The 24,085-nt window shown below is 42.9% G+C and overlaps 1 protein-coding gene across 6 annotated transcripts in view; it reads left to right on the top strand.

Moving 5' to 3' along the window:
• The window catches only part of GNAL (G protein subunit alpha L), a 141,819-nt gene that overhangs the window by 76,535 nt on the left and 41,199 nt on the right, over positions 1–24,085 (top strand). For all 6 annotated transcript variants that reach the window (XM_027575345.2, XM_027575348.1, XM_027575349.1 and 3 more), the window contains one exon: positions 17,908–18,005. In XM_027575345.2, the coding sequence (XP_027431146.1) occupies positions 17,908–18,005 (98 nt within the window). The remainder of the gene's footprint in view (positions 1–17,907; positions 18,006–24,085) is intronic.

Here is a 24,085-nt window from a genome sequence, read left to right as displayed (position 1 = left end):
AAAACAGTCCCCATTTCATCAGCTCCAGGTGACTGGGGACTGTAGCATTTCATTCATGCAGGAATGGAGGGGCCAACAATGAGGTTTAATCAAAGCTGTGGTCTGCTGCAAGACTCCAGAACATTCTGCCACCAGGAGACTGTTATTGCAATAGAGGAAAACGATCATTCCATTCTGTCCCATTACTCCTGTGCAGAGGTGCCGTATATTCAGGGATGAACATAATTAAGCAGAAAGCCAGTGTTAGGTAACCAACACCAGCAGTGTGCTGACTATTGTGGTGAAGGTACATATCTATTGTAGGATTTTTTTTATTTTGAATACAGGAAAGTACCATGAAGGAAAATAAAATCCTTCTGTAGCCCCATTCCCCAGAGAGAAACATCATAAACCTTTGGTGACGTCCTTCCAGTATCTTATGGACAAGCATACCTGTTTTTTATTAAATTGGGATCTTAGCCTGCTACCAACTTAAAACCTACTTTTTAAACTTATTAGAAATATTTTTCATTTAATAAATATGCCTTTACAACCTGATTTTTAATGACTACAGAGTATTCATCATATGAGTATCCCATTACTCATTTAACAAACTTCCTATTGTAGACATATAATTTTTTGCTATTATACAATATATGTAATTTATTATATATGTAAAATACTGCATGTAACTTTTTACAACTTGATTATTTTTTAATTTAGGATGAATTCCTAATGGAACTGCTTAAAGATACAACATATTTAATGCTTTTGATTTATATTGTTAATACTTACTGCTTTAGGGGACTAATTTAATTTTAACTTCCTTGCAGTCAGAAAAAAAAAGTGTTTAGGGGCACCTAGGTGGCTCAGTCAGTTAAGCTGCTGCCTTCAGCTCAGGTCATGATCCCAGGTCCTGGGATCGAGCCCCACCTTGGGCTTCCTGCTCAGCGGGGAGTCTGCTTCTCCCTTTCTTCTTCTCCCACTCCCCCTGCTTATGCATGCTCTCTCTCTCTCTCTCAAAATAAATAAAAATAAAATCTTTTTTAAAAAATGTTTTGTTTATGGTATACAAAGTTCCATCCCTTGAATTACTTGATTATTTAGTATTCCTTTTTGATAACTCTTTGGGGACAGTGTTATCAAAGAAATAAGCTTCTGGTTGAGTTTAGAAATGAATTGGTCAGAATCTGCTATGTATGTTTTACAAACAAACCCACCCACACAGAGAAAAGCAAAACAGAAAGGTCCCAGTGGTTTTGGACCAGCCATGAACTAATGTCATTACGTGGAGTTGGAGAGAGAACTGGTGTAAACGTTATAACCTCCATGAGTAAATTAGATTTTCCACAAGAAACATACTCTAGCAAATACTTTCCCATAACAGATACATAATGAGCAGGTACAGTTTTTGGCAGCAGACATGTACAACACACTTGTGATACTCCTGCCCTTGGGTTATTGTTACGTACCTCGAGAGATACTGTGAAACGCGTGGGGTTGATGACAGGAGGCTTCTCATTCCACAGTTATAGGGAAGTTCAACTTCAGGATGGCAAGACACAGAATCGGATGGATTGGACCTCAATAGGACCTTCCCCTGTGTGGCTAACTCTCTTCATTCTTTGTGCCTTTAAAGTAGGTAGTGTTTAAGTCTTTCCCAGTCTTTTATCATCTTTACAATAAAAGGCCAACACTGATTCAGTTCCTTAAGGATGTATGAACTGTGTTTGTATTTACAACATGCATACATACAATGATTTGCTGACATTTGTCACATTCAGAATTATATCTTTTGAATATAACAGTGATATATTTGTTGTCAAACGTCTTCATGGAATTAATTAACAGTGTTTATATCATAAAATGGGACGTTTGGCATCAAATGTGAATGCCAAATCATTAGCTCAAAGCACTTCAGTAGCTTGACATATTTTAAATGAATATACCCTTTCTAACAACATCTTTAGAAATTACACCTCAAACTAATGAGCCCTCAGCTCCCAAGCCTGATTCCCCAGGCACCAGGCAACCGTTAGCTCTGAGACTGTGCTTGTGGGAGAGTTCTCTCTCTGGCCCAGGAGCGCTCTGAGCGCTTTGCTGTGAGTACCATTGTCTTCTTAGGACAGGTGTTAGAGGATCGTTTTTAAAGGTCTTGTAACATCTTTTAATTGCCCTGTCTTAAACATAAATGTTCTATCTTTTCTACAGTGATGAGGTTTCACTGCTTTTATACAATAACACAGTGATATAATCGGGTCACCGTCCAGCCCATGCCAGCCACAGCCTTCTGTTTGTTAACGACTGACCCACCCTTAGTACTACTTTTGCTTATGGCTTTTTTCTTTAAGCACTGGCTTTAACGTTTCAGTAGCAACGTCTGAAAATGACACGACTTACAAAATGTCCCACTGTCTTCTGGCTGCCAGGCGTGTGTGGACCCATGTCTCTCTGTGCCCCTGAGGCTTTCTCTTGGCCTCTCATCCTCTCTCCCATCTTCCCTTCCTCTTCATTTCATGCTTTCTGTCCCCAATATTTGTCTGTTTCCTCTGTCTCCTTCCTTTCCTTTTTGCCCATCTCTCTCTACTCATCACAGGCCATGAAACCAAAGTGCATTATTACTGCATTATTATTATTGTTTGTTTTATTTTGTAAGTTGGATCTAATATCCCACGTTCTGATTTTCCCCCTGTGGACCAACAGCCTTAAAAACAACAACTATAGGGGCGCCTGGGTGGCTCTGTCTGTTAAGTGTCTGACTTTTTGATTTTGGCTCAGGTCATGATCTCAGGGTCATGAGATCGAGCCCCACATCGGGCTCTGTGTTCAGCTGGGAGTCTGCTTGGGATTCTCTCTCCCTCTCCCTCTGCCCCTCCCCCCCACTCACTCGTTCGTGCTCTCTAAATAAATTAATTAAATCTTGTTTAAAAATGACAACAACTATATATTTGTATATATCTTTATCTCCATATATTTATTTCAAACACAAAACATATAAAATAGTTGATAGGTAGATGGGTGGGTGGATGGGTAGATGGATGGATAGATGAATAAATGGTGGATGGAAGGATGGATGGATAAAATGACAAACAGCGAGTGTCCTACGAACCCTGGTAGTGAGACCCAGTATTTAAGAATTATGTGAGGCTTGTGTGACCAGCGGTATGGAAGTATAAATGGAGGGAATACCTGTGCACATTGGTTGTTTGTTATCTGTGAACATTGCTGGTCATAATTAGGCATTTTACAAGTATGGAATAAAGGGTTCTTGCTGGACATTCTGGGGGAGGTGTGTAAGTGGCAGGGGGGCAATTTACTGCCATGTAGAAACAGCGTTTGGTAAGAGGAGAGGTATAAATCCTGGCAGAAGCTAATGGAAGGAGAAAGGCATCTGCCTTGGTAGAATGTCCCTCAAGCCACAGGCCTGGGTGGAACTTGACCTTGCCGAATTACACCGCCAGCCCCGGGCCAGGAAAGGGCTGGGCAGCCTTGGACTTGCTGGGTGTGTTGCAGTGAGGCGGGGCTCCCATGTGGAAGGCTCAGCTCTGTCAGTCAGAGAAAAGGAAGCTTTTTCGCATGTGGTAGTCACTACACTATCAATTACGTGAGTTCTCTAGAACTCTCTGAGTTTGATAACGTTCTTGGGTTCCAGAAGAGCTCCTTTTTAAATTATTCGTAGGGGAGAACCAGGACAAACATGCCTTTAAACGTCAAATTACAGGGGTGCCTGGGTGGCTCAGTCGGTTAAGCGTCTGCCTTCGGCTCAGGTCATGATCCCAGGGTCCTCGAATCGAGCCCCGAATCAGGCTCTCTGCTCAGCGGGGAGCCTGCTTCTCCCTCTCCCTCTGCTGCTCCCCCTGCTCGTGCTCTCTCTCTCAAATAAATAAATAAAATTTAAAATAACTTTTAGACACAAACTGGGTTCCCATCAATTCAAAGTTACTAACAAATCATGTATATGAATTTTCAGCTTTCTTAATTAGCATAAACTTTGGGTATGGAGGTGAACATTGACAGTAAAGCAAGTAGAAGACAGAATGAGAGAAGAGGACTTCCCAGAACAGTTTATTCATCCACTTGTTCATGAGCCCAATATTTATTGAGCTCTCACTATCGGTCAAGACTGTCTTAAGTGCTTGATAGACTTCAGAAAACAGCCATGAAGATCCTTGCCTTCATGGGTCTAGCAGGGAATGCAAGGCATAAGTAGGACATAATAAATAAGTTTATGAAAGGGTTTCTTAGGTGGTGCTAAGCACTGCAGAAATAAGAACCACTGGGGCAGGCTCAGGGGCATGGGAGCGGAGGAGCGAGGACGGTGTGGTTTTAGAGAGGATGGTCGGCGAGGGTTGCATTGAGAAGCAGGTTAAGGACAGACCCGTGGGCGACAAGGCAGCAAGCAAAGCAGGATCAGGGAAGGAGAGTCCAGGTAGTCAGAGTAGCAGTAGTGCTTAGGGTGGGAGACCCCTGCAGTGCAGGGAAGAGCAGGGGGCCAGTGTGGCTGGACAGGGAGCAGGAGGAGACTGATGATGGTGTGGTACCAGAGAGACACGTGGAGAGAGGGGCGCCAAAGAAACAGGGTCTTAGAGTTATTGCGGGGACTCTGAGTGAGTAGGGCCCCATTGGAGTGACCTGAGATGACCTTCACTGTAAAAGCATCATCCTGTAGGGTGGAAGCAGGGAGACCCGATGGGGGACTCTGGCTACAATCTAAGTGAGAGGTATTGGTGGTTAGAACCATGCAGGTGGTGAGATATTCAGCCCCAGAGACAGTTTGAAAGTAGAGCTGATGAATTACATGTGGTTGGGGAGGGTAAGAGAAGCCTCCAGATGACTTCACGCTCCGAGCAACTGGAAAGACAAAGTTGCCATCCGCTCACATATGAAGGCTGTAGTGCGGGCAGGTTTGGGGGGATCAGGAGTTCAACTCTGACCATGTTGAGTTTAAGACATCCACTAGACAGCCAAGGAGAGACACTGGAACTGCTCTTCCACACCATCTTTAAGTACCAGGTGCTTCCAAGGATAGTGCTCTGTGGGTGGAAAGTAAGGAGACATTCTCAGGTGCGTGATCCCAGGCTGGTCCTTAGAACAATGATCAGTGCAATGCTTAACCATCATATATAGTGTTTATTTTTTTCAAAGCTTTTTCAAATATGAACTTTTGTTACCTCTTTCCCTGAAAGTTGAGGGACATTTTTCTTGTGGTAGGAAGAAAGGCGGATTTAGGATAAAAATGCTATGAAAAAATATTTCTTCTTCCTGTAATCTGACAGATGCCTTAATTTATTCCCTCTTGATATTCCATTTGCCGAGAAAATATCATTTTGTTGACATTTAGAGTCAAGGTAGGAAAAAACTGATAAAAATAAACATCATCCTTCGTTCGGACTTCCCCCTGAAATCCTGTTGCTGCTCGCTCATTTCATTTGGCCCTAAAAGATTCACCGAGAGATTAAGAACTAGAACCATTCTGTTTGTGGGCTTCTTTGGAAATTATTTTCAGTTCTTATTGGAATAACTCAACTAATTCAAAAGAAGCCATCTGTCTGCCACCTGGTTACACGTGGTTTCTTATTTTTACCTTGGTAATCTGGTTGAATTCCACCTTTGCTAGGGGCCTTGCCCCCCAAGTACATCTTGGTTTTCATTCTCCTGGCTCCCCTCTCCCTCCAGCCCTCTAATCCTCCAAATCTAGGGAACTTCTGAGGCGCCATCCTTGTCTTCCTTGCCTGCTTTCTCGCCCCCTCCCTTGGCAAGTTCATTCCAGTCCTGCACTGTGCAGTGGCTTATCACTGTGGTCCACATCCCTGACATCCCTGGATTCACTTTGGTAAAGGAGAGCTCAGGGGTTCTCTTGATCCAAACCCCCAGTGACCTCCCATCCATTCATAGATGCCAAAAATAGCCACTGAATGTGTATCTGGCAGGCACGATTCTAGGTGCTATGGATACAGCAGCAGACAAAAGAGCTTACGTTCATGGAGCCAACATTCTAGTGGGGCAGACAAGATCACAGCCACTAAATAGGTAAGCTCACAGTATATTGATGGCTGGGGGGAGGAGAAAGGAGGACAAAGAAGGCCAGAGACTGCAGGGTGGCCCTTAGAGTTGCTGTTTTATATAGGGTTGTTAGGACAATGTGGGCATTTGAGCAAAGGCCTAAAGAGGGTCCAGCCAGCGAGAAGAGCATGCACAGTGCCCAGGGGGCGGCAGAGTACTGGGCCTCCCCCAGGAACAGCCAGGCCTGTGTGTCCAGAGAAGAGTGAGCCAGGCAAGAGGTCAGAAAGGGAATGGGGAAGGGGTGGGGTGGGGTCAGGTAATGTGGGGACTTTGGATTTTACTCTGAGATGGGAAGAACTGAACGGGTTTGGTTTGGTTTTCTTAATACACTCTTTTTTTTAATTGTGGTAAAATATACAAAACATAAAATTTACCGCCTTAACCATTTTTAAGTGTACAATTTCTGTTGCATTAAGTACATTCACATTGTTGTACGACCATCACCGCCATCCATACCAGAACTTTCTCATCTTCCCAAACTGAAACTCTGTCCCCATTAAACACTAACTCCTCATTCCCCTCACCCCACCCACTGGCAACCATTATTCTACTTTCTTCTCTATGAATCTGACTACTCCGGGTGCTTCATGTAAGTGGAATCACACAGTATTCGTCCTTTTGTGTCTGGCTTGTTTCCCTGAGCGTTGTAGCCTCAGTGTTCATCCATGTTGTAGCATACTCCAGAATCTCCTTCCTTTTTAAGACTGAATAATTCCAATGTTATGTCTCTACCACATTTTGTTCATCCGTTCATCCATCTGCGGACACTGGGTTCTTAGCATGGGATTGTTTTGAACCCAATTGTAATGTGGTCTGACATGTTCTCAAATAATCCATGGCTCCAGAGTTGACTAGACTGTGGCAGGAAAGGGTGGACACAGGCCAGGTGCGATTCTGTGGCAGTACCTCAGTCCCAGATGACACTTTCCACCAGGAATGCAGCGGTGCTGGTCTGAGATGTGATCAGAATCTGGGTGTGTTCTGGAAGTACAGCCAAGGGGATTTCCTTAAGGATCCATGTCAGGTGTGAAAGAGAGGGGTCAAGGATGGCTCCAGGGGTTTTGGACTGAGCAAGTGAATCACAGCATTACCATCGACTGGGAAAGACTTCAAGCAGAACACGTTTTAGGGGGAAAATCAGGCCTCCTGTTCTGAACCTTCAGAATTGCAGTTGCCTGTTAGAATTCAAGTGCTGATGTCAGGCAGGCAGTGGTGCAGAAACCAGAGCTGGAGATGTCAATATGAGAGTCACTAGGACGTTCAAGGGATGGAAGCTGCAAGATGGAGGAAATGGCCAAGTAAGTGAGCTTAGACAGAGAAGGAGACCCAGGAGGACCCATGAGTGTTAGGAGGCTGCGGAGGGAGAAGGACCAACCGAAGAGCACCGAGCAAGAGTGCCCATGGGATTGGAGGAAAGTCAGGAAGCCTGGAGTACAGAGGCAGTGGTCAGCTGTGGTAGAGGCTGCTTAGGATAGGCTAGAGAGGACCAGACTGAGAACAGACCACCCAATGCAACAACCGGCAGGTCAAGGGCCTAATCATCACCCGCACAAGAAACTCCCCTTTCTTGCCTACCAGGCCCTTTGTTTTTCTTTTTTTTTTTTTTAACTTTGTTCTTCTTGCCCCTCACAAGTCTTACCCATCCCAGGCCCTCAGTAACATCTGCAGAGTCAATGAATGAACGACATCTGTTGTTTAGCGTGAATCCACTGGTGGAGGGTTTGAAAGGAATAATCACCCCCTCCGCCCCAGACACCTCTCCTTCCAGACACTCACTTGGTCACTGTCAGCTCCACGGGAAAAGACCTGGCTCTGCCTCTTCCCAGTGCCTCCTGTTTCCACACAACATGGCCCCACGGGAGCTCAGGAGGGGCCTGCCGGACGCAGGAGCAGAACAGATGGGTGGGGGCCGGTCCCGCGGAAAGAGCTGGGCCCTCAGCTCATCTTTGAGCCTTCCTTCTTGTTTTGCAATTGTCAGGAATTCAAGAATGCCAGGTCTGTCTGTGTTCAAATTTAAACCTGAACTACATTCAAAAGCTGGACGAGATTGACCATTTTGTAGTATCTGCCGCACCGTCTGCCTCGGTGAGGACACATAACTGAGTGTTTCTTCAGATTATGAAATGCTGAGATGAATAAAACAAACGTGCAGAATCAGAAATCCAACTAGTAACTCTTATAAACGGTTCCAGATATTTCCCTTGGGAGAGAAAGGAGACCCATTCCTAGGTAGGTGCCCAAGAGAATTAAAAACATGCATCCACACAAAAACTCGTACACGGATGTTCGTGGCCACATTATTCACCGGAGCCAAAGAGTGCAAACAGCCCAAATATCCATCGGATGGGGAATGGACACACAAAATGTGATCCATCACACAATGGAATATTATTTGGCAATAAAAAGGAATGAAGCACTGATTCATGCTATAACATGAATGAACCTGAAAACATGATGCTGAGTGAAAGAAGCTAGACACAAAAGGTCACGTCTTATACAATTCCACGTATATGAAATGTCCAGAATAGGCAAATCCAAGGAGACAGAAAGTAGATTGGTGGTTTCCAGAGGCTGAGGCGGGGGAAAGTGCTGACAGTATGGGGCTTCTTTGGAGGGGTCATGTTCTAGAAGCAATTGTGGAGATGGTTGCACAGCTCTTTGAATTGTGAACCATTGAATTATACAACTTTAAATGGTTGAATTTTATGGTATATGAATTATATCTCAATAAAACTGTTGCATACAAAATAAAAAGGAAGAGGGAAAATATACAACTTGAAATCAGAGAGTCCCCGAACTGGAAGAAATCTGCAAGACTCTCTTGCACAAGCGCACAAGTATTGAATTGTGATGTGTCTGGCGTTTGGGACAGTTTTCTTTCCCTTTTATGTCAGTTGTCTCTTTGAGTTGCAGCTGCTTCAACATTGCCAAGGGGCTCAGCAAGCGGTTGCCTTTGAAATGCTTTTCTATCTACATAGAGATTTCAGTCACCCAATGCCTCTGATGTAGTGCGAGGTGTCGAATTTTCTGGAAGCTGTTTGTTAGCTCCCAGAGAAGGCTCTCACCGGTTTGGTGCCGCAGAGCTGCAGGGCCCCACGTTTCACAGAACAAAATTCCGTGTGATTCTGTTCTTTCCCACTGAGGGCACCGTCAGCTAATTTTAGGGTGTGGGTACACAGGTAGCTGCCCCTCATCGTGGCTCCTGGCTGCACCTCTTGCAGAGCAGAGCTGTTGGTCCTGTGAGGTCACTGGCCCCCCTCTCCCTGTGCAGAGGCTCAGTTCACGGCACCCGGCCATTAAGGCAGATTTTCCAAGTCGTAGCACACGTTCTTCTGGAAGTATTCTACACCCTTTTCTTCCCTTCCTTCTAGTAATCTGCCACAGTTTTACTCAGCCAGCTTCACTCCCTCCCCGGCTGTTTGTTACCTCCCAGAGAAGGCGCTGGGAGGTAAGTGCATAAATCTGGACAAGCCACATTCGCGGGGGGCCTTTCCTGCAGGGTCTGAAAGCCTAGGGCAAATTCGGGAATCAGAAGCACTCGGTTGGAAGTTAAGCGCTGCCCGCGTTGTCGGTTCTTTGCACAGCCACACCATAACCTGCCTTGTGCCCAGGATCGGAGCTCATCCCTCTCCTGCTGTTCTGAAATCGTGTGCCCTCTCTTCCCCATACCCAGCACCTAGTGTTCTGTAGATGTTTCTAGAACTCAGTTCTCGAGCCTACGCTTGACTTCTGTGTCCTCGCCATGTGTTTCTCTCTTGGCTGTTGAAATCTGGCAGGTCTTGCCACATTTTTACCAAAACTACAGCACCGCGTTCTGGGTGCCATCCTGTGTCCAAAGCCAAAGGACTCTTCCTGACCCTCACTGCTCGTCAGCACTTCACACTGTTGGTCATCACACTCTTGACTTCTTGACTGTCCTCAGTCAGAATTTGCCCCCCTCACATCACCCCATTCCGCTTCTGGTTTTGTCAGTGCAGCCATCCTTTCTTCATGTCCTTCCTGCCCTCACCCCTCACACGTATGTGCACCTCCTCAGCCACCTGCCTCCACCTGTTTGCCAGATACTGATCTGGCCCGGCCAACCTCTGCCCAGGAGAACCGGTATATCCCTATGGAGCAGAGGAGGAAACTGAGTCTCAGTCAGGATTTGAACCCAGGCACTCAAATACAAAAATCCATGCTCAAACCATAAATATCTTCAGATCCCTCCTTAGACAGATGTTTTACACTAAAATTTAGTATGTTTTACACTAGAATTTTCCCAAAGAAATGTGTATCTAATTCTATAATTGTTGCCAGTAGGAATATAGCAAATGCACTTTTAAAGACATTTCCTTTAAATCTAACTTTCTTCCCAAAAAGGAGGGTTCCTCACTTCATTTTGCCTCTCAGCACAAAGGATTCTGAGTGACTAAGAAGACCAAGAATAATATCTTAAAGTGTTATGTAATTCATGCCTGATGTTCCAAGGAGAACTTTTGTCAGAAAACTTGATAGAGAATTGTCTGGAAGCAAGGACTAAAGTCGTGATTCTTTGAGTCTATTATCCCTAATGAAAATACCTAATTATTTTACTTCTGTTCCCACACAAATAAGTTTCTCTGGTGAGTCTCTTAGGCATTCTCCAAGTACACAATTTTCTCAGAGAATGAAGATTTTACAGAGAGACTCTTAGGCATAAGAGTGGGAGTATTGTGAAGGAGAAATCAAAAGCTAAAAAATTAAGTTTGTGGAAGAAAACTACTTGAGGAAAATTATGTTCTCATCACTATAAGATCGATTTATTTAATTCTCTGTTATGGTTCATGGATCTGAGTAACTAAAACTTTATACTTACCACAGTTGTTTTGTAACATTATAATTTGGAAATAAATGATAGAATCGCTAGACAAATCTTAGTATAGCTTTTTTTGGGGAAAAAAAGTGTTTAAAAGCAACAAAAGCCATGAAAGCTGGCCACCAGGGGCAATGAAGTCCCTTTGGCTCAGAGCCCTGTACTTGCAACCACAGAGAATTCTGATTCTGCCCCAGGCCGTATGGGTCATGCTTTAAGAAGAGAAAGAGGGAGAGGCCAGAACTATGCAGGTCACCGTTTCTGTCCAGAGCTGCACTTTAAAGCTTCTAGAACTAACAGGTGAAATTAACAAGGTTGCAGGACACAAGCTCAAATACAGACACCAATGGTTTTTCTATGTACCAGCAATGACAAAAATCCAAAAATGAAACTTCAAAAACTGTACATTTAAAATAACATCCAAGAAATCTACAGAGGAAAAAATTTAACAGATGATATGAAAGGTTTATACACAGTAAACTACAAAGTATTATTGAGGGAATTTAAATAAGATATAAATAAGTAAATACATCATGTTCATGGATTAGAACATTCATTATTGTTAAGGTGGCACTTCTCCCTTCAGTGAGCTATAGATTCAGTGCAATCTCAGATCAACAGGCTTTCTCATAGAAATTGACAAGCTAATTCTAAAATGTATGTGGAAATTCAAAAGACCTAGAACAGTCAAAATGACGTTGAAAAAGAGGAGCAAAGTTGGAAGACTTAACACTACTAATTTTAAGACTTACTACGAGGCCACAGAAATCAAGACAGTGTGTTGTTGGCAGAAGAATAGACATACAGGTCAATGAAACAGAACTCAGTGTCCAGGAATAGACCTACATGTATATGGTCTATTTCAACAAAGGTACCAAAGTAATTCAGTGGGGAACGGTAGTCTTTGCGATAAACACACTGGGGAAGCTGGTTACCCGTATGGAAAAAAGTGAAACTTGACCCATTCCTCACACCATACTCAAAAATGAGCTCTGATAAATCATCATAGACCTAAATGTAAGAAGTATAAATGTAAAACTTTCAGAAGAAAACTTGGGGGATTTTTTTTTTTTTTTTACTTTGGGCTAGGCAAAGATTCCTTAGAACACAAAAAAAGCATAATGCTAAATGGATAAATTTGATTAATTGGACATCGGCAAAATTTAAAACTTTGCTCATCAAAAGATGCTAAAGAAAATTAAAATGCAAGCTGCAGTTTGGGAGGAAATATTTGCAAAACCTGTGGCTGACAAAGGACTTAAACCCAGACAATTTTTTCAAATGTCTTATTCTTGTAAAAGAAATAAAACTCAATAGTAAGAAGACATACAACCCAATTTTTTTTAAATGGGCAAAATATTTGGGCAAACACTTAAAAAGAAGATATGCAAGTAGCCAACGATCACATGAAAAGATGTTCAAACTCTTTGGTCATTAGGGAAATGCAAACTGAAACCATAATTAGATGCCACTACATACCCACCAGAGTAACTCAAATTAAAAAGACTGGACAAAACCAGCTATTGAGGATGTGGTATAACTAGAACTCCTAGATATTGATCTCTTGACAATGTATAAGGGAATAGCCACTTTGAAAAACAGTGTAGCAGGGTGCCTGGGTGGCTCCGTTGGTTAAGCGACTGCCTTTGGCCCAGGTCATGATCCTGGAGTCCTGGGATTGAGTCCCTCATCGGGCTCCCGGCTGAGCAGAAGTCTGCTTCTCCCTCTGACCCTCTCCCCCCCTCTCATGCTCTCTCTATCTCATTCTCTCGCATAAATAAATAAAATATTTAAAACAAAAAAAAGAAAAACAGTGTAGCAGTTTTTTAGTAAAGATTTTATTTATTTATTTGACAGAGAGAGACACAGTGAGAAAGGGAACACAAGCAGGGGTAGTGGGAGAGGGAGAAGCAGGCTTCCGCAGAGCAAGGCAGACGTTTAACGACTGAGCCACCCAGGCGCCCCAACAGTGCAGCAGTTTTTTAAAGTTAAACACAACCCATATAATCCAGCAATTCCCTTCCTGGGTAGAATCAACGCAGTCTGGTACACAGATATTCCGAACAGCACTATTCATGACAGTCAAGAACTGAAAATAACTCAAATGTCCATCCACTGCTGAATGAATAAACAAAACAGGGTATATTCACACAGCAGAGTAGAACTCAGCAATTTTTTAAGAACAAACTGCTCATTTACATAACAAAATGGATGACAAAAATTCCATGCTAAATCAAAGAAGACAGACACAAAAGACAAGGTGATTTCATTTATATGAAATTTCCTGGAAAAGGCAAAACTGTAGGGAGAGAAGTAAGATTAACTGTGTCTGAGACCAGGGCTGGGGGCCGGGCTTGGCTCCAGAGAATTGGGTAAGAGATGATGAGGTGTTGTAAAACTTGCTTATGTCGGTGGTGGCCTGATTGTATGAAGAAATGGGTGAATTTTATGGTATATAGAGTATACCTCAAATCTGTTAAAAATGATTCTAAGAATAAAGTAGGCTGTCCTAAAGGAAAAAAAAGTAGACAGGTGTGGGGTATATTATAAATTTGCCTTTGTCCTCCCTGGTCTCCCGGGCTCAGGGAGCAGGAGGAGGGAGGAGGAGGAAGGTAGCTGGTCTCAGAGCATGCTTGTGAAGCCAGGTTGATCACTTCCTTCCAGGAGAGCTTGAGCAAGGATAAAGTATCCCTAATCATACTTGCTTTGTCATCTGTCAAATGGAAATTGAATCGCCTACAAGGCAGGGTTGTCTCAGATGGGACCTTGTACATAAGGCCCTTAGAACATTGCCTGGAACATACGAAGTGCTCAGTAAATGGTAGGCGTGACCTCTTTTTATATGAGTTACTTGCTAAGATTGTTGCCCCGGGTGGTCAGAGGAAAGACATGGGCGAGGGGACTGCTAATGACTTTAATGTTTGGGTTTTTTTTTTAACATAGTTTCTGAAAGTTGTTTCTAAATAGAATTTTAGACATACTGTATTAAATTAGATTTGAGGATGGACAGAGATTATGAATAACAAAATCACAGTGTCAGCAGGCATGATAGATCCCACACAGACTTGATACCCACCAGATAATTTGAAAAAACAAATGACAAATCCTGTTCGATTGTTCTGTTATCTGAGGGATAAGATTGAGTGCGTGTATTTTAAATGAATCAGACCTAAACTTGAGCTTTAGAAAATTCCATGTAAATAAATGGCTTCTGACCTGAAACTGCCTGTTTCTAAGGTCTGTTTGATTGTGGTGGTGGATGTTATCCACTATGTTCTCATAAAAAGTTCCATCAAACAATTATTTATACTTCGGCTTGTTCCAAGAAGGATTTAGTGCTGCTCACAAAGTTATAATACAAGGTAATGAAATAACTGAAAATGCAGGAGAACAGAATTAGGATCAGGAGATAAGTTATGTGGGACCAGAAGTGAAGTTAGCATCCAGAGTGTAAGGCCAAGCCCTACACACACATGAGGACTGACCCCAAAACGGGACTTCTAAGCTTTCCTGCAGTCAACTCAGTGACATAAATAAAAACATAGAAGAGCCACAGGGCTCCGAAGATTAAACATTAACAATAAAATATAAAAAGCGTTTGCTTCAGAAATGCAAAAAAAAAGTATTCCTGATACTAAAATTCAAGATATTTTCCATAAGTCACCTTAGAAGGAATATCGGGCGATGAGCATGAGGAAGAATGTTTTTACACTCAACTTAGAGATGATTTCCACCTGCATCGCATGTGAAAGCAGTTCTTCCCAAGACCTGCGGGCGTAGCCAGAACGTTGACTACAAACCACCTCACAGCATTCCCTTCCAGAGACAAGAAATACGCTTTGGGTTCTTATTTCAAAAATGAAAAATAGATCCCGGCTGTTAGTGTAACCAAAAAGTTCTATCAGCAGGGATCTCATGCAAGAATTTGCATTCTTAACATTTCCTACTATCATATGATTTCCACTTCAGGGCACTTATGAGGAATTTAAAAGAAAAAGAAAAAACTTGTTACTCATCTGAGAATCCCGGATTAGCTTTGTACTTCATGTGGAAAGGGAGATGTAGACTGCAGTACCAGAAGGAAAATGCTGTAACATGAAATGGATTAAAAAATTAAAATTTTTTATTTTAATTTAAATTTTGATTGAAAAATCAGAATGATGCTGTGAAAATGTTAAAGCCTTGCCTTTTTTAAAAGTAAGTTTAAATTTGGTACCATTATCATTTTTCCTTTCTGTAACACAACTCAAACTTCCTTGTTTTTTTTTAATTTTTTTTTAATTTGAGTAGAACTGATACACAATGTGACATTAGTTTCAGCTGTACAACTCAGTGACACGGGAAGCTTATAGGTTATGCTATGTCAAAGCCCTTTATTTTTTTAATTTTTTATTTTTTTATTAACATATAACGTATTATTTGTTTCGGGGTGCAGGTCTATGATTCATCAGTCTTACACAATTCACAGCGTGTCAAGGCCCTTTAAATAAGAGTAACAAAGGTTCGCATATTTCAGTTCCTAAATACATGAAGATCACAAGGCGATTCTCATTAATACCGAAAAAATTAAGAAATGTCAGTGATTTTCTTTTTATACTCTCAATTTCTACATAGTCTCAGTTGTCAAAAGCAGGTTACATTTCTCTGTGAATCATCTTTTTTTATTTTCAATCACACACACACACACACAACACTGAAATTAGTTTTATTTTATATTATTCATCTTAGCTGCTAATGGAGGCATACCAAAATTACTCCTCATATTTATTTCCCAGTTGGTTTCACAAATGCATGAGAATTCTAGCCTGGCTCTGGACAACCGGTTAAGCATGGCTAGAGAGGCTTATTTGTTGTTATATTTTTAGTTGAGATAGTGGTGTTTTGGCTATGACTTTTAAGAGCCTTTATCTTTCAGAAATAATGTTGAAATAAAATTATATGGCATAAGAGATTAGCTGCAAAATAACAAATGTGGGGAAAGGCATGAGTTATTAAAAAAGAGAGAGAATTGGCCATGTGTTGGTAAACACAGAGGCTGAGTAATGAATGGCCTGGGGAATTCTACTTTCGTAAGTTTGAAATTTTCTCTAATAAAAGGCAGAAGCAACGGCAGTAACAGCTCTGAAATTTTCCATGAGGTTTTTAGAACTCCTTAAAAAGTAAACATGGAGAATCCTGGAGACCTAGCTATATTCCAGTCCAGTGTCTTTGTTCACCAACCACGAAGCCGAAGCAGAGATTGTTGCTGCTTTTATGTTCCTTTGGTGTCGTCCAAAGCATCTGCTTTAAAAACACAGTGCCCACAATTCCTGTTTTACTACCGCTATCAACACGGACCCCAGAAATCGTGCATCTTGGTTCTTGATTCAAGCACTCCTCTATAATTCTGTCTCAGAGGCTTCAGCTCATCCTGCTGAAGAAAAAAATGATTCAGACACCTGATAAAGACAGTAAGGAACTTTATTCAAGAAACTACTACACTAGGGGTTTGCAGGAGAGGAGAGAGATGGGGCTCGATTCCAAATATCATCATGACACAGAAATTAACATTGTCTTTCAAGACCATCTCGACAATAGAAAACCGTATTTTTCATTTGGGGTGTGTGTGTGTGTGTGTGTGTGTGTGTGTGTGTGTGTGTGTGTGTCTTCATATGGCTCTTAGAGGAAAAAAGTTTTTAAGGAAGCCTATAAAAACTCCCTCACTGGAGTGACAAGAGCAGTAGTGGGAGATTCCAGAAGGAGCCGTAAATCTAGGGAGACAAAAACTGAGAGGGTCAGCTCCTCTCCTTCATACGGAGATTTCCCTTCGTCGTCACCTGTGGGGAGTTTGGATTTGTTGACGACAGTGAGCAGCCGGACAGACAATAGGTATAGAGACACGGCAGACCTTTAGAGATTGTCCCTGATCCTAGGACATCAGGACCTCATGGCCCCTCACCCCTCCTGCCCTTTCTAAGGTTTTGTACCTAATTGTGTACTCGTGATTTTTTTCAAAGAGGGCCCCCTCAGTACTCAGGTCCACCTTGGTATGGACTTGTGAATCTTCAATAAAAAAATCAGCCCTTTTTTTTTTCTCCAAAAAATCGATGGACATGAGGTGTCAGAAGCCCCAGACCCTTTGGTGCAGATCAGAGATGGGAATGGGTGCTTCCTGGGGCTGCCGCGAGGGCAGATGACTAATGTGGGAAGGGATATAAATATTCTAATGAACAGGTTTGTGAAAATTTACGTAACTTCTTTTATATTTAGCAGCTGATGTGTTGTCATTTGCTTCCATAGCACTGTTAATTTAATTTGGGTAATTTTGGAAATATGAATTCATAAAGCCACCTCTTACTTTGAGAGAAGGAGAGTTCTTGTTTCAGAGGGTGCTGCTTGCCATAATGGATGAAATTAAGCTCTGCACCCACATGGGCTTGAGGGAACCAAAAATCACAATTCACATGTAACTCATAGTGTTAAAAAATGCCAGAAAACAGCGAATTAGTATCCCCAAAGAGTGAAATTTTCAAGGTTTACTTCTGATGTACCTAATGCTTCTGGGCCGAATTTAACCTATCTGCTCAATCATGGCTATTCATAATCAAGGCTTACGGAAAGTTTCAAAGACAACAGCTAAAACAGAACTTACCATTGGAATAGACACACTTTTCACTGCTGAAGTGACAAGTACCACTAGGCAGGTGACGGAGTACGAAGAACTTTAAAATTTTTGTTACAGTAGCTGTTGTATATATAGTTGATGAGTGCCACAAAATTACTTTTGACTCATAATTTTCATTTGGGGGAACTTTCTGGAAGGACAAGAACGTTTGACAGGTTGAATCGAGCAACGATAACACAGGTGCATCCATTTCTCATCAGGCCGCTCTCAAGTCCTACGCGTTTTCCTGTGTGTGAAGTCGACTCCTACAAGGAAAACAGTTCATGCGCTACCTGCAAAAATTTTTTGGCAGTTTCTTTTTACTTTTAACTTTTTAAAAAGATTATAACACTTGTGCTTTCTTATTTCGAACTTTTTCAAATATTAGGAATTCTTCGATCATGTGAAGAAGCTCTGGGATGATGAAGGCGTGAAGGCGTGCTTTGAGAGGTCCAACGAGTACCAGCTGATTGACTGCGCACAATAGTAAGTCAGCGTCTGAGCATGGCCAGGCCTCTCTGAAGCTACCCTTTAGCCCTCAGTTATGCTGCCCTCCCAGGGTCACTGAAGTCTCTTGAGTGCAAGGAAGAAAGCATTAACATCTTACTACAGAAATCAACTTTTAAAAGGGCACGGGTTTGGTAGATGGAAAACTGAAACTCCAACGGGAATCAGTGTTTCAAGGAAGAACCAGAAGCAGGTGTATTCATTTTACCCAGACCCTTGTTTTCAGTTCTGTTCATCTTTTTGCTTTCTATAAAATTACAGGCATATCTGTAAATTAGAATGTACTTAGATATTCGTTATCATATTTTCACTTTGGAACAGGGCCCCCAAATTAAATTTTAAAATAATATCCACATCTGCAATTGAACCCAAGCTCTTAGTTAAAGTAATAAGCGATCATCCTATACATGTTGGAAGTAGACTAGAACCTTGAAAGTGGATGGTAAGAGAATAAGTAAAGCCTTGATGAAAAAATGCAATGAGAAATATGAAATAAGGAAAGGACTCTGGTGCCTAGGCTGGCTCATTATTTTTCCCTGAAATGCTCATTTTCCTATTTTCTTTTGCTATTTTAGATCCATTCAACAACCATTAGACAATAGTGGGCCCAAGAAGAATGTTAATCAAGAATTTCTAGATATGTTTGTTATTTTGATAACAAAAACTGTATTTAAAGTTGTTTTATATAACACTTGGGACAGCAAGAAATGAGCGCTTTTACATTTTAAGTCTGTAAACTCTAAAAATTCATACCTGTGGAAGAGATTCCATAAGCATACTATCTGGGAATTCACAGTAGTTGGAACCCTCTAGTGGAGCTACACTGTGAATACTGATTTCAAGGACAGGGTAGCTGTGTGGCCTCCCCAGCCCCTCCTCATCCAGAGTTCAGGCACCATCACCTCGTGACAGGCACCGAGAGAAGCCAATGGCAAGGGCCCGAGGACAGGGTGCTGGGCGTGTCCCAGGCAGTGACAGGAAGCCAGCCCGGGGACAAATGGGTAAGGGAAGAGTGGCCAACTCTCAAACACATGAGAGAGGTCAGTGAGGCCAGACCCTCCCGATTGCCAAAGGTCCTGCCAAGGACCTTGGATTTCTTCCAAATGCAGTGAGTGACCATCGGTTCCATGAGTGAGATTGTTGGGGTCACTCTGGCTGCTATGTGGAGTATTAGAAGAAGGGAACAAGGACCCGAGCGGGATGGCTCGGGTCAGATGCCACCATGGAGGTGAGCCCTGGGACCCAAAGGGGCAGAACGAGGTGGTGAATCAGAATGCCGGGGGCGGAAGAAAGTGGGGATCAAGGAGGACAACAGGGAATGTCACGGTGCCATTTATTGAGACGGAGGAACCCGGAAGATGTTGTGTATGGGAGGACGGGGGATGATATCAAGCCCCGGTTTGGAGAAGTTAGGTTGGAGATACATTCCCAAGGCGAGAGATGAAGCAAACAGCTGGTTGTAGATCCCGGAGCTCAGAATCGAGACTGGCAGAATATATAGAGGACAGGGTCCTGGACAAGGAAATTCAATCCCCAGAGGTTGGTTTCAGGAGGAGGAGCCTAAAACCATATCAGAGAAGTAGGCGGAGAGGGAGTCCTTCAGAGGAGAGGGGAGGATCTCGGGGCTGAGATGCGGGAGGAGTGATGATGTTAAGATTCGCTTAACCTCCTTCTTATGATGACCGAGAACTGGCTCATCCTCCCCCCAGTCCATGAGCATTTGATGAACGGCAGGTGTGTCTAGCAAGTGCTCTTGGTGCGACAGGGGTAGTGAAATGGCGATGCAGCACCCACCTGCTGCATACATGCTGAAATGAGCACCAGAGCATTAATGGCCCTCCACTGTATATGCTGAAGAAACTATTTACTAATTAAACATTTCTGTGAATTAGAAAAGTATTTAAAATTTCTTGTCTCCTGCCATGCTTAACCGGTCCTTTAAGACTTACCTTAAATCAATATTCCCTTTTTAAATTGGCGTGCCAATTTAGTTGACGTTTGTGGATGCACTGCTCTGGTTACTCTCAGGTCATTTGGTATGTACATTTGCTTCCACGAGAGCCAGGCTGGGTTAGGTTTGGAGGTGGAGTGGGGCGAGGTTCCCAGTGGAGCTCAGATGCACCCTGGGAGGGTCTCAGGAGGCACACCACTCCCCGAAGGGCCCTTATCTTTCCTTCTGGCTCTCACTAGCTCTTTCTCGAACATGTCATCTCAGTTGTTTAAAAGCCACGGGGGGGTGGGGCACCTGGGTGGCTCAGTCGTTAAGCGTCTGCCTTAGGCTCAGGTCATGATCCCAGGGTCCTGGGATCGAGCCCCGCATCGGGATCCCTGCTCCGCGGGAAGCCTGCTTCTCCCTCTCCCACTCCCCCTGCTTGTGTTCCCTCTCTCGCTGTGTCTCTCTCTGTCAAATAAATAAATAAAATCATTTAAAAAATTAAAGCCACAGCGGTGTTGTAGAGATGGAAAGAATATCCTAAGTTAATGCTAGCAATGGGAATTTCAAGCACAGCTCATACTAATATTAAATTCACTTACATTGGCATTTCAAGTTGATGGGAATATGTGCTTTCTCGTCCTTTTCCAGTATTTCTTGAGCAGAGTTGTGAGGGAGCGCCACAGTGCTACTCAGTATCAAATTATTCTCACACCACTCCAGTAATAGAATGAATGACTTATTTTAACATAGAATATGCAAATATAAATTTTTTAAAAGGAAGAAGTGGTATGAGCCTTGACAATAGGCAGTTAGGATTCAGATCTCTGCTCTGCCACTGACAGTCGTGTGAGAGTCTGGGCAAACTCATGGGGACAATTATGGGTCCCATTCTCATACGGTTCTCATAGAATTAAATATGTATATCTCCAAAGTCCTCAAAATAGTGCTCGTGAGCCCCAGATCGGCTCTTGCTGTTATGTTACCAGTGTGGAAGCTGAGGTCCAGAGAGGTAAACTAAGGCACGTAAGACCAGAGTTTCTCAGAAATAGGTGGCACAGAGCCAAGGTCTCACATTCCTTTGGTCCCATCCTTTTAGATTACTGAGGGCCATGGGCACATGCTGCCTTGCTCGTGAGGTCAAGACTCCCTCCCAGACTCGCCAGGAACGAGGCACTGAAGTTTCAGCTGTGGCTTTCTTAACTCTGGGCCTGGCAGAATCTCAGAAAGCAATTCTCTGCCTAGACCTCACTATCTAGGTTAATCCTAACTGCTACAACATTGCTTTCTTTATCCATTTAATACACGTGGGAATCGAGTTGGATCAATAGCCTTTGTCTCTTAATACCCGTTGTTTTTCCTCTAAACTCTGATTTTGAGGTGGGGATGAGGGATTTTAAAAAACAAGGAATATTGCAGTAATTTGTTAGACCAACATAGGGCTACCAAATTTTATGTTGCCAAATTAGATGTTAAAGAAATAGAAGCTGCCTCCACCAGTCATCAGCCATCCCTCCAAGAAAAGAAAAGACATGTCAGCATCCAACCAATGAAGTGACGTGATCTCAGAGGAAAGCCCTGAGACTTGTCCAACCCACGTAATCTTTAACTCTTCAGGGAATGTGTCTTATTCCTCCTAAAATGTCCAGGTGAATGTTCTCTCATGAAGTCAGTGCTCAGTAGGTGCTATTTGAAATAAATGAATTCGCAAAATAAGAGCCTGGCATTCACTATGGTACTTGAGAGGAAAAGCTGGCCTGTCCTTTTTTTTTTTTTTTTTAAGATTTTATTTATTTATTCAGAAGAGACAGAGAGAGAGAGGCAGAGAGAGAAGCAGGCTCCTTGCTGAGCAGGGAGCCCGATGCGGGACTCGATCCCAGGAAGCTGGGATCATGACCTGAGGTGAAGGCAGACGCTTAACCATCTGAGCCACCCAGGCGCCCTGGCCTGTCCTTTTTTAAAAGTGCACAGCCTACCCCAGATTCAGGCTCTGTGGCCTCCGTCTTCCCCCTTGCAGATCCCCAGCGTCTGACACGTTTTCTTTTTTCCTCTCATCAAAACTGCTCTGAGAAAAGATCTGACTTACCTCTTGGTGTGAATTTGAGTCACTCTGTTCCCTTGCTCAACAGTATTGCATTTTGAACCTTAACGCTTACTATAAAGGGAATAATTCTAAGCTCCATTAAAGTAATTTCTTCCATGGCAAAAACCAGGAGAATATTTTGGGGAAGAGGTGCTTCTCAGTGATGCTGAAATTCTGTTAAGGCAGAGCTGCCCATGAAGAGTCTGGGAATGTCTGGCGGTTCCTTAAAAGCTTATACACAGAGGTACACAGCAGTCCCACTCCTGGATATTTACTCAAGAGAATTAAAAACATACATCCAGGGGCGCCTGGGTGGCTCAGTTGTTAAGCGTCTGCCTTCGGCTCAGATCATGACCCCAGGGTCCTGGGATCGAGCCCCGCATCAGGCTCCCTGCTCGGCGGGAAGCCTGCTTCTCCCTCTCCCACTCCCCCTGCTGTGTTCCCTCTCTCACTCTCTTTCTCTGTGTCAAATAAATAAATAAAATCTAAAAAAAAAAAAAAAGCGTACACCCACACAAAAACTCATACACGGACGTTCATGGCTGCATTATTCACAAGAGCCAGAGTGCAAACAACCCAAATGTCCATCAGATGATGAATGGAAACACAAAACAGGATCCATCACACAATGGAATATTATTTGGAATAAAAAGGAATGAAGCACTGATTCATGCTACCACATAAATGAACCTTGAAAACATTATATTAAGTGAAAGAAGCCAGACACGAAAGGCCACATATTATATGATCCAGTTTATATGAAATGTCCAGGATAGGCAAATCCACAGAAGCAGAAAATAGATTACTGATGGCCAGGGGCAGGGAAAATGGAGAGTGACTGCTAATGGGTATAGGATTTCTTTGGGGGATAATGGCAATATTCTGGGATAGGATAGTATTGATAGTTGCACAACCTGTGACTATACTAAAAACCACTGGGTTGTACAATTCAAACTGGTGAATTTTATGTTATGTGAAATATATGTTATGTGAATTATATCTCAATCTAAAAAAAAGGAAGCTTATGGAGGAGGGAGGGATTCAGGGCAGGAAAAGCAATGGGAACACTGGTCAAGATTGGCGGGGGGGGGGACCCACATTGTCCTCGCTGAGCCAGGGGTCCTCTTGTCAACGACGGATGAAAGTCTATGCCTGCATTTACAAGGCCTGCTTTTTATAAGGCCTCCATCAATCACAAATGCATGCCACTCCAATTCTGCAAACACATACAAGCAAACGGGAACCCCGAAATTATAAAGCACCTATGGTATAAAAATGAAAAAAGCTATGGTAATCTTTACTATGCTATTTATCATGCAAGGAGTTGAAACTTGCTCAGGCTACTTTAAGAAAAGGGGAATTTGTTCGGAGTCTCTCTGGGAAACCACTATTGAGTCAAAGGCACTGTGGGGACCAGCTCTTCTATTCCTGCTGTCTGGGCATTTCAACTTCGCTCTCCCTGTCTGCTCTTCTCATCCCTGGATCCTACAGCAGGTGCACACTGTAATCTGCAGGCCAGATCCCAGAGGAAACAGAGAGATCGATTTTGCTAAAAGCCAGGCGGCCTGCATCTGGCCGTAGCCTTACCTGCTGTCCCTGGGGCCCACAGGTCCAGTCAGTGGCCATCCCCACGTCCTTGAGCAGTAAGGCGGGCCAGCCAGACTGACCGCCCTGGCTAGAGGAGTGTGGGAACAGTCATTATAACTGAGCATTAAGTATTGTACTTTGGGAGAAAATGAATGTCTTCGAAGCACTGAGCAAGCTGTGCAAATCACCAGAGATTATATTTTATCCAGAATTGCCCAGTTCCCACTGTGAAAATTAAAAGACAATCTCTACTGTATTATCCCCCAAAATGCATTTCCTCTAAGTCCTAATAATAAGTGATTATGTAGCCATGGAAACAGCTATTTTGGGAGAAAGAAAATCAGAGAAAATTGGATCTTTAAAACAGGTTTATAAAATCAGACTTTGCTTAATGTAACTTGAAACTCCACGGCTCACAGTGTAAGTTCTTAGGCTTTGTACCAGTTGTTTACATGA

The sequence above is a fragment of the Zalophus californianus genome, chromosome 14, assembly GCF_009762305.2.
Source record: "Zalophus californianus isolate mZalCal1 chromosome 14, mZalCal1.pri.v2, whole genome shotgun sequence".
NCBI classification, from domain to species: domain Eukaryota; kingdom Metazoa; phylum Chordata; class Mammalia; order Carnivora; family Otariidae; genus Zalophus; species Zalophus californianus.
This window is presented reverse-complemented; position numbering and strand designations above follow the sequence as displayed.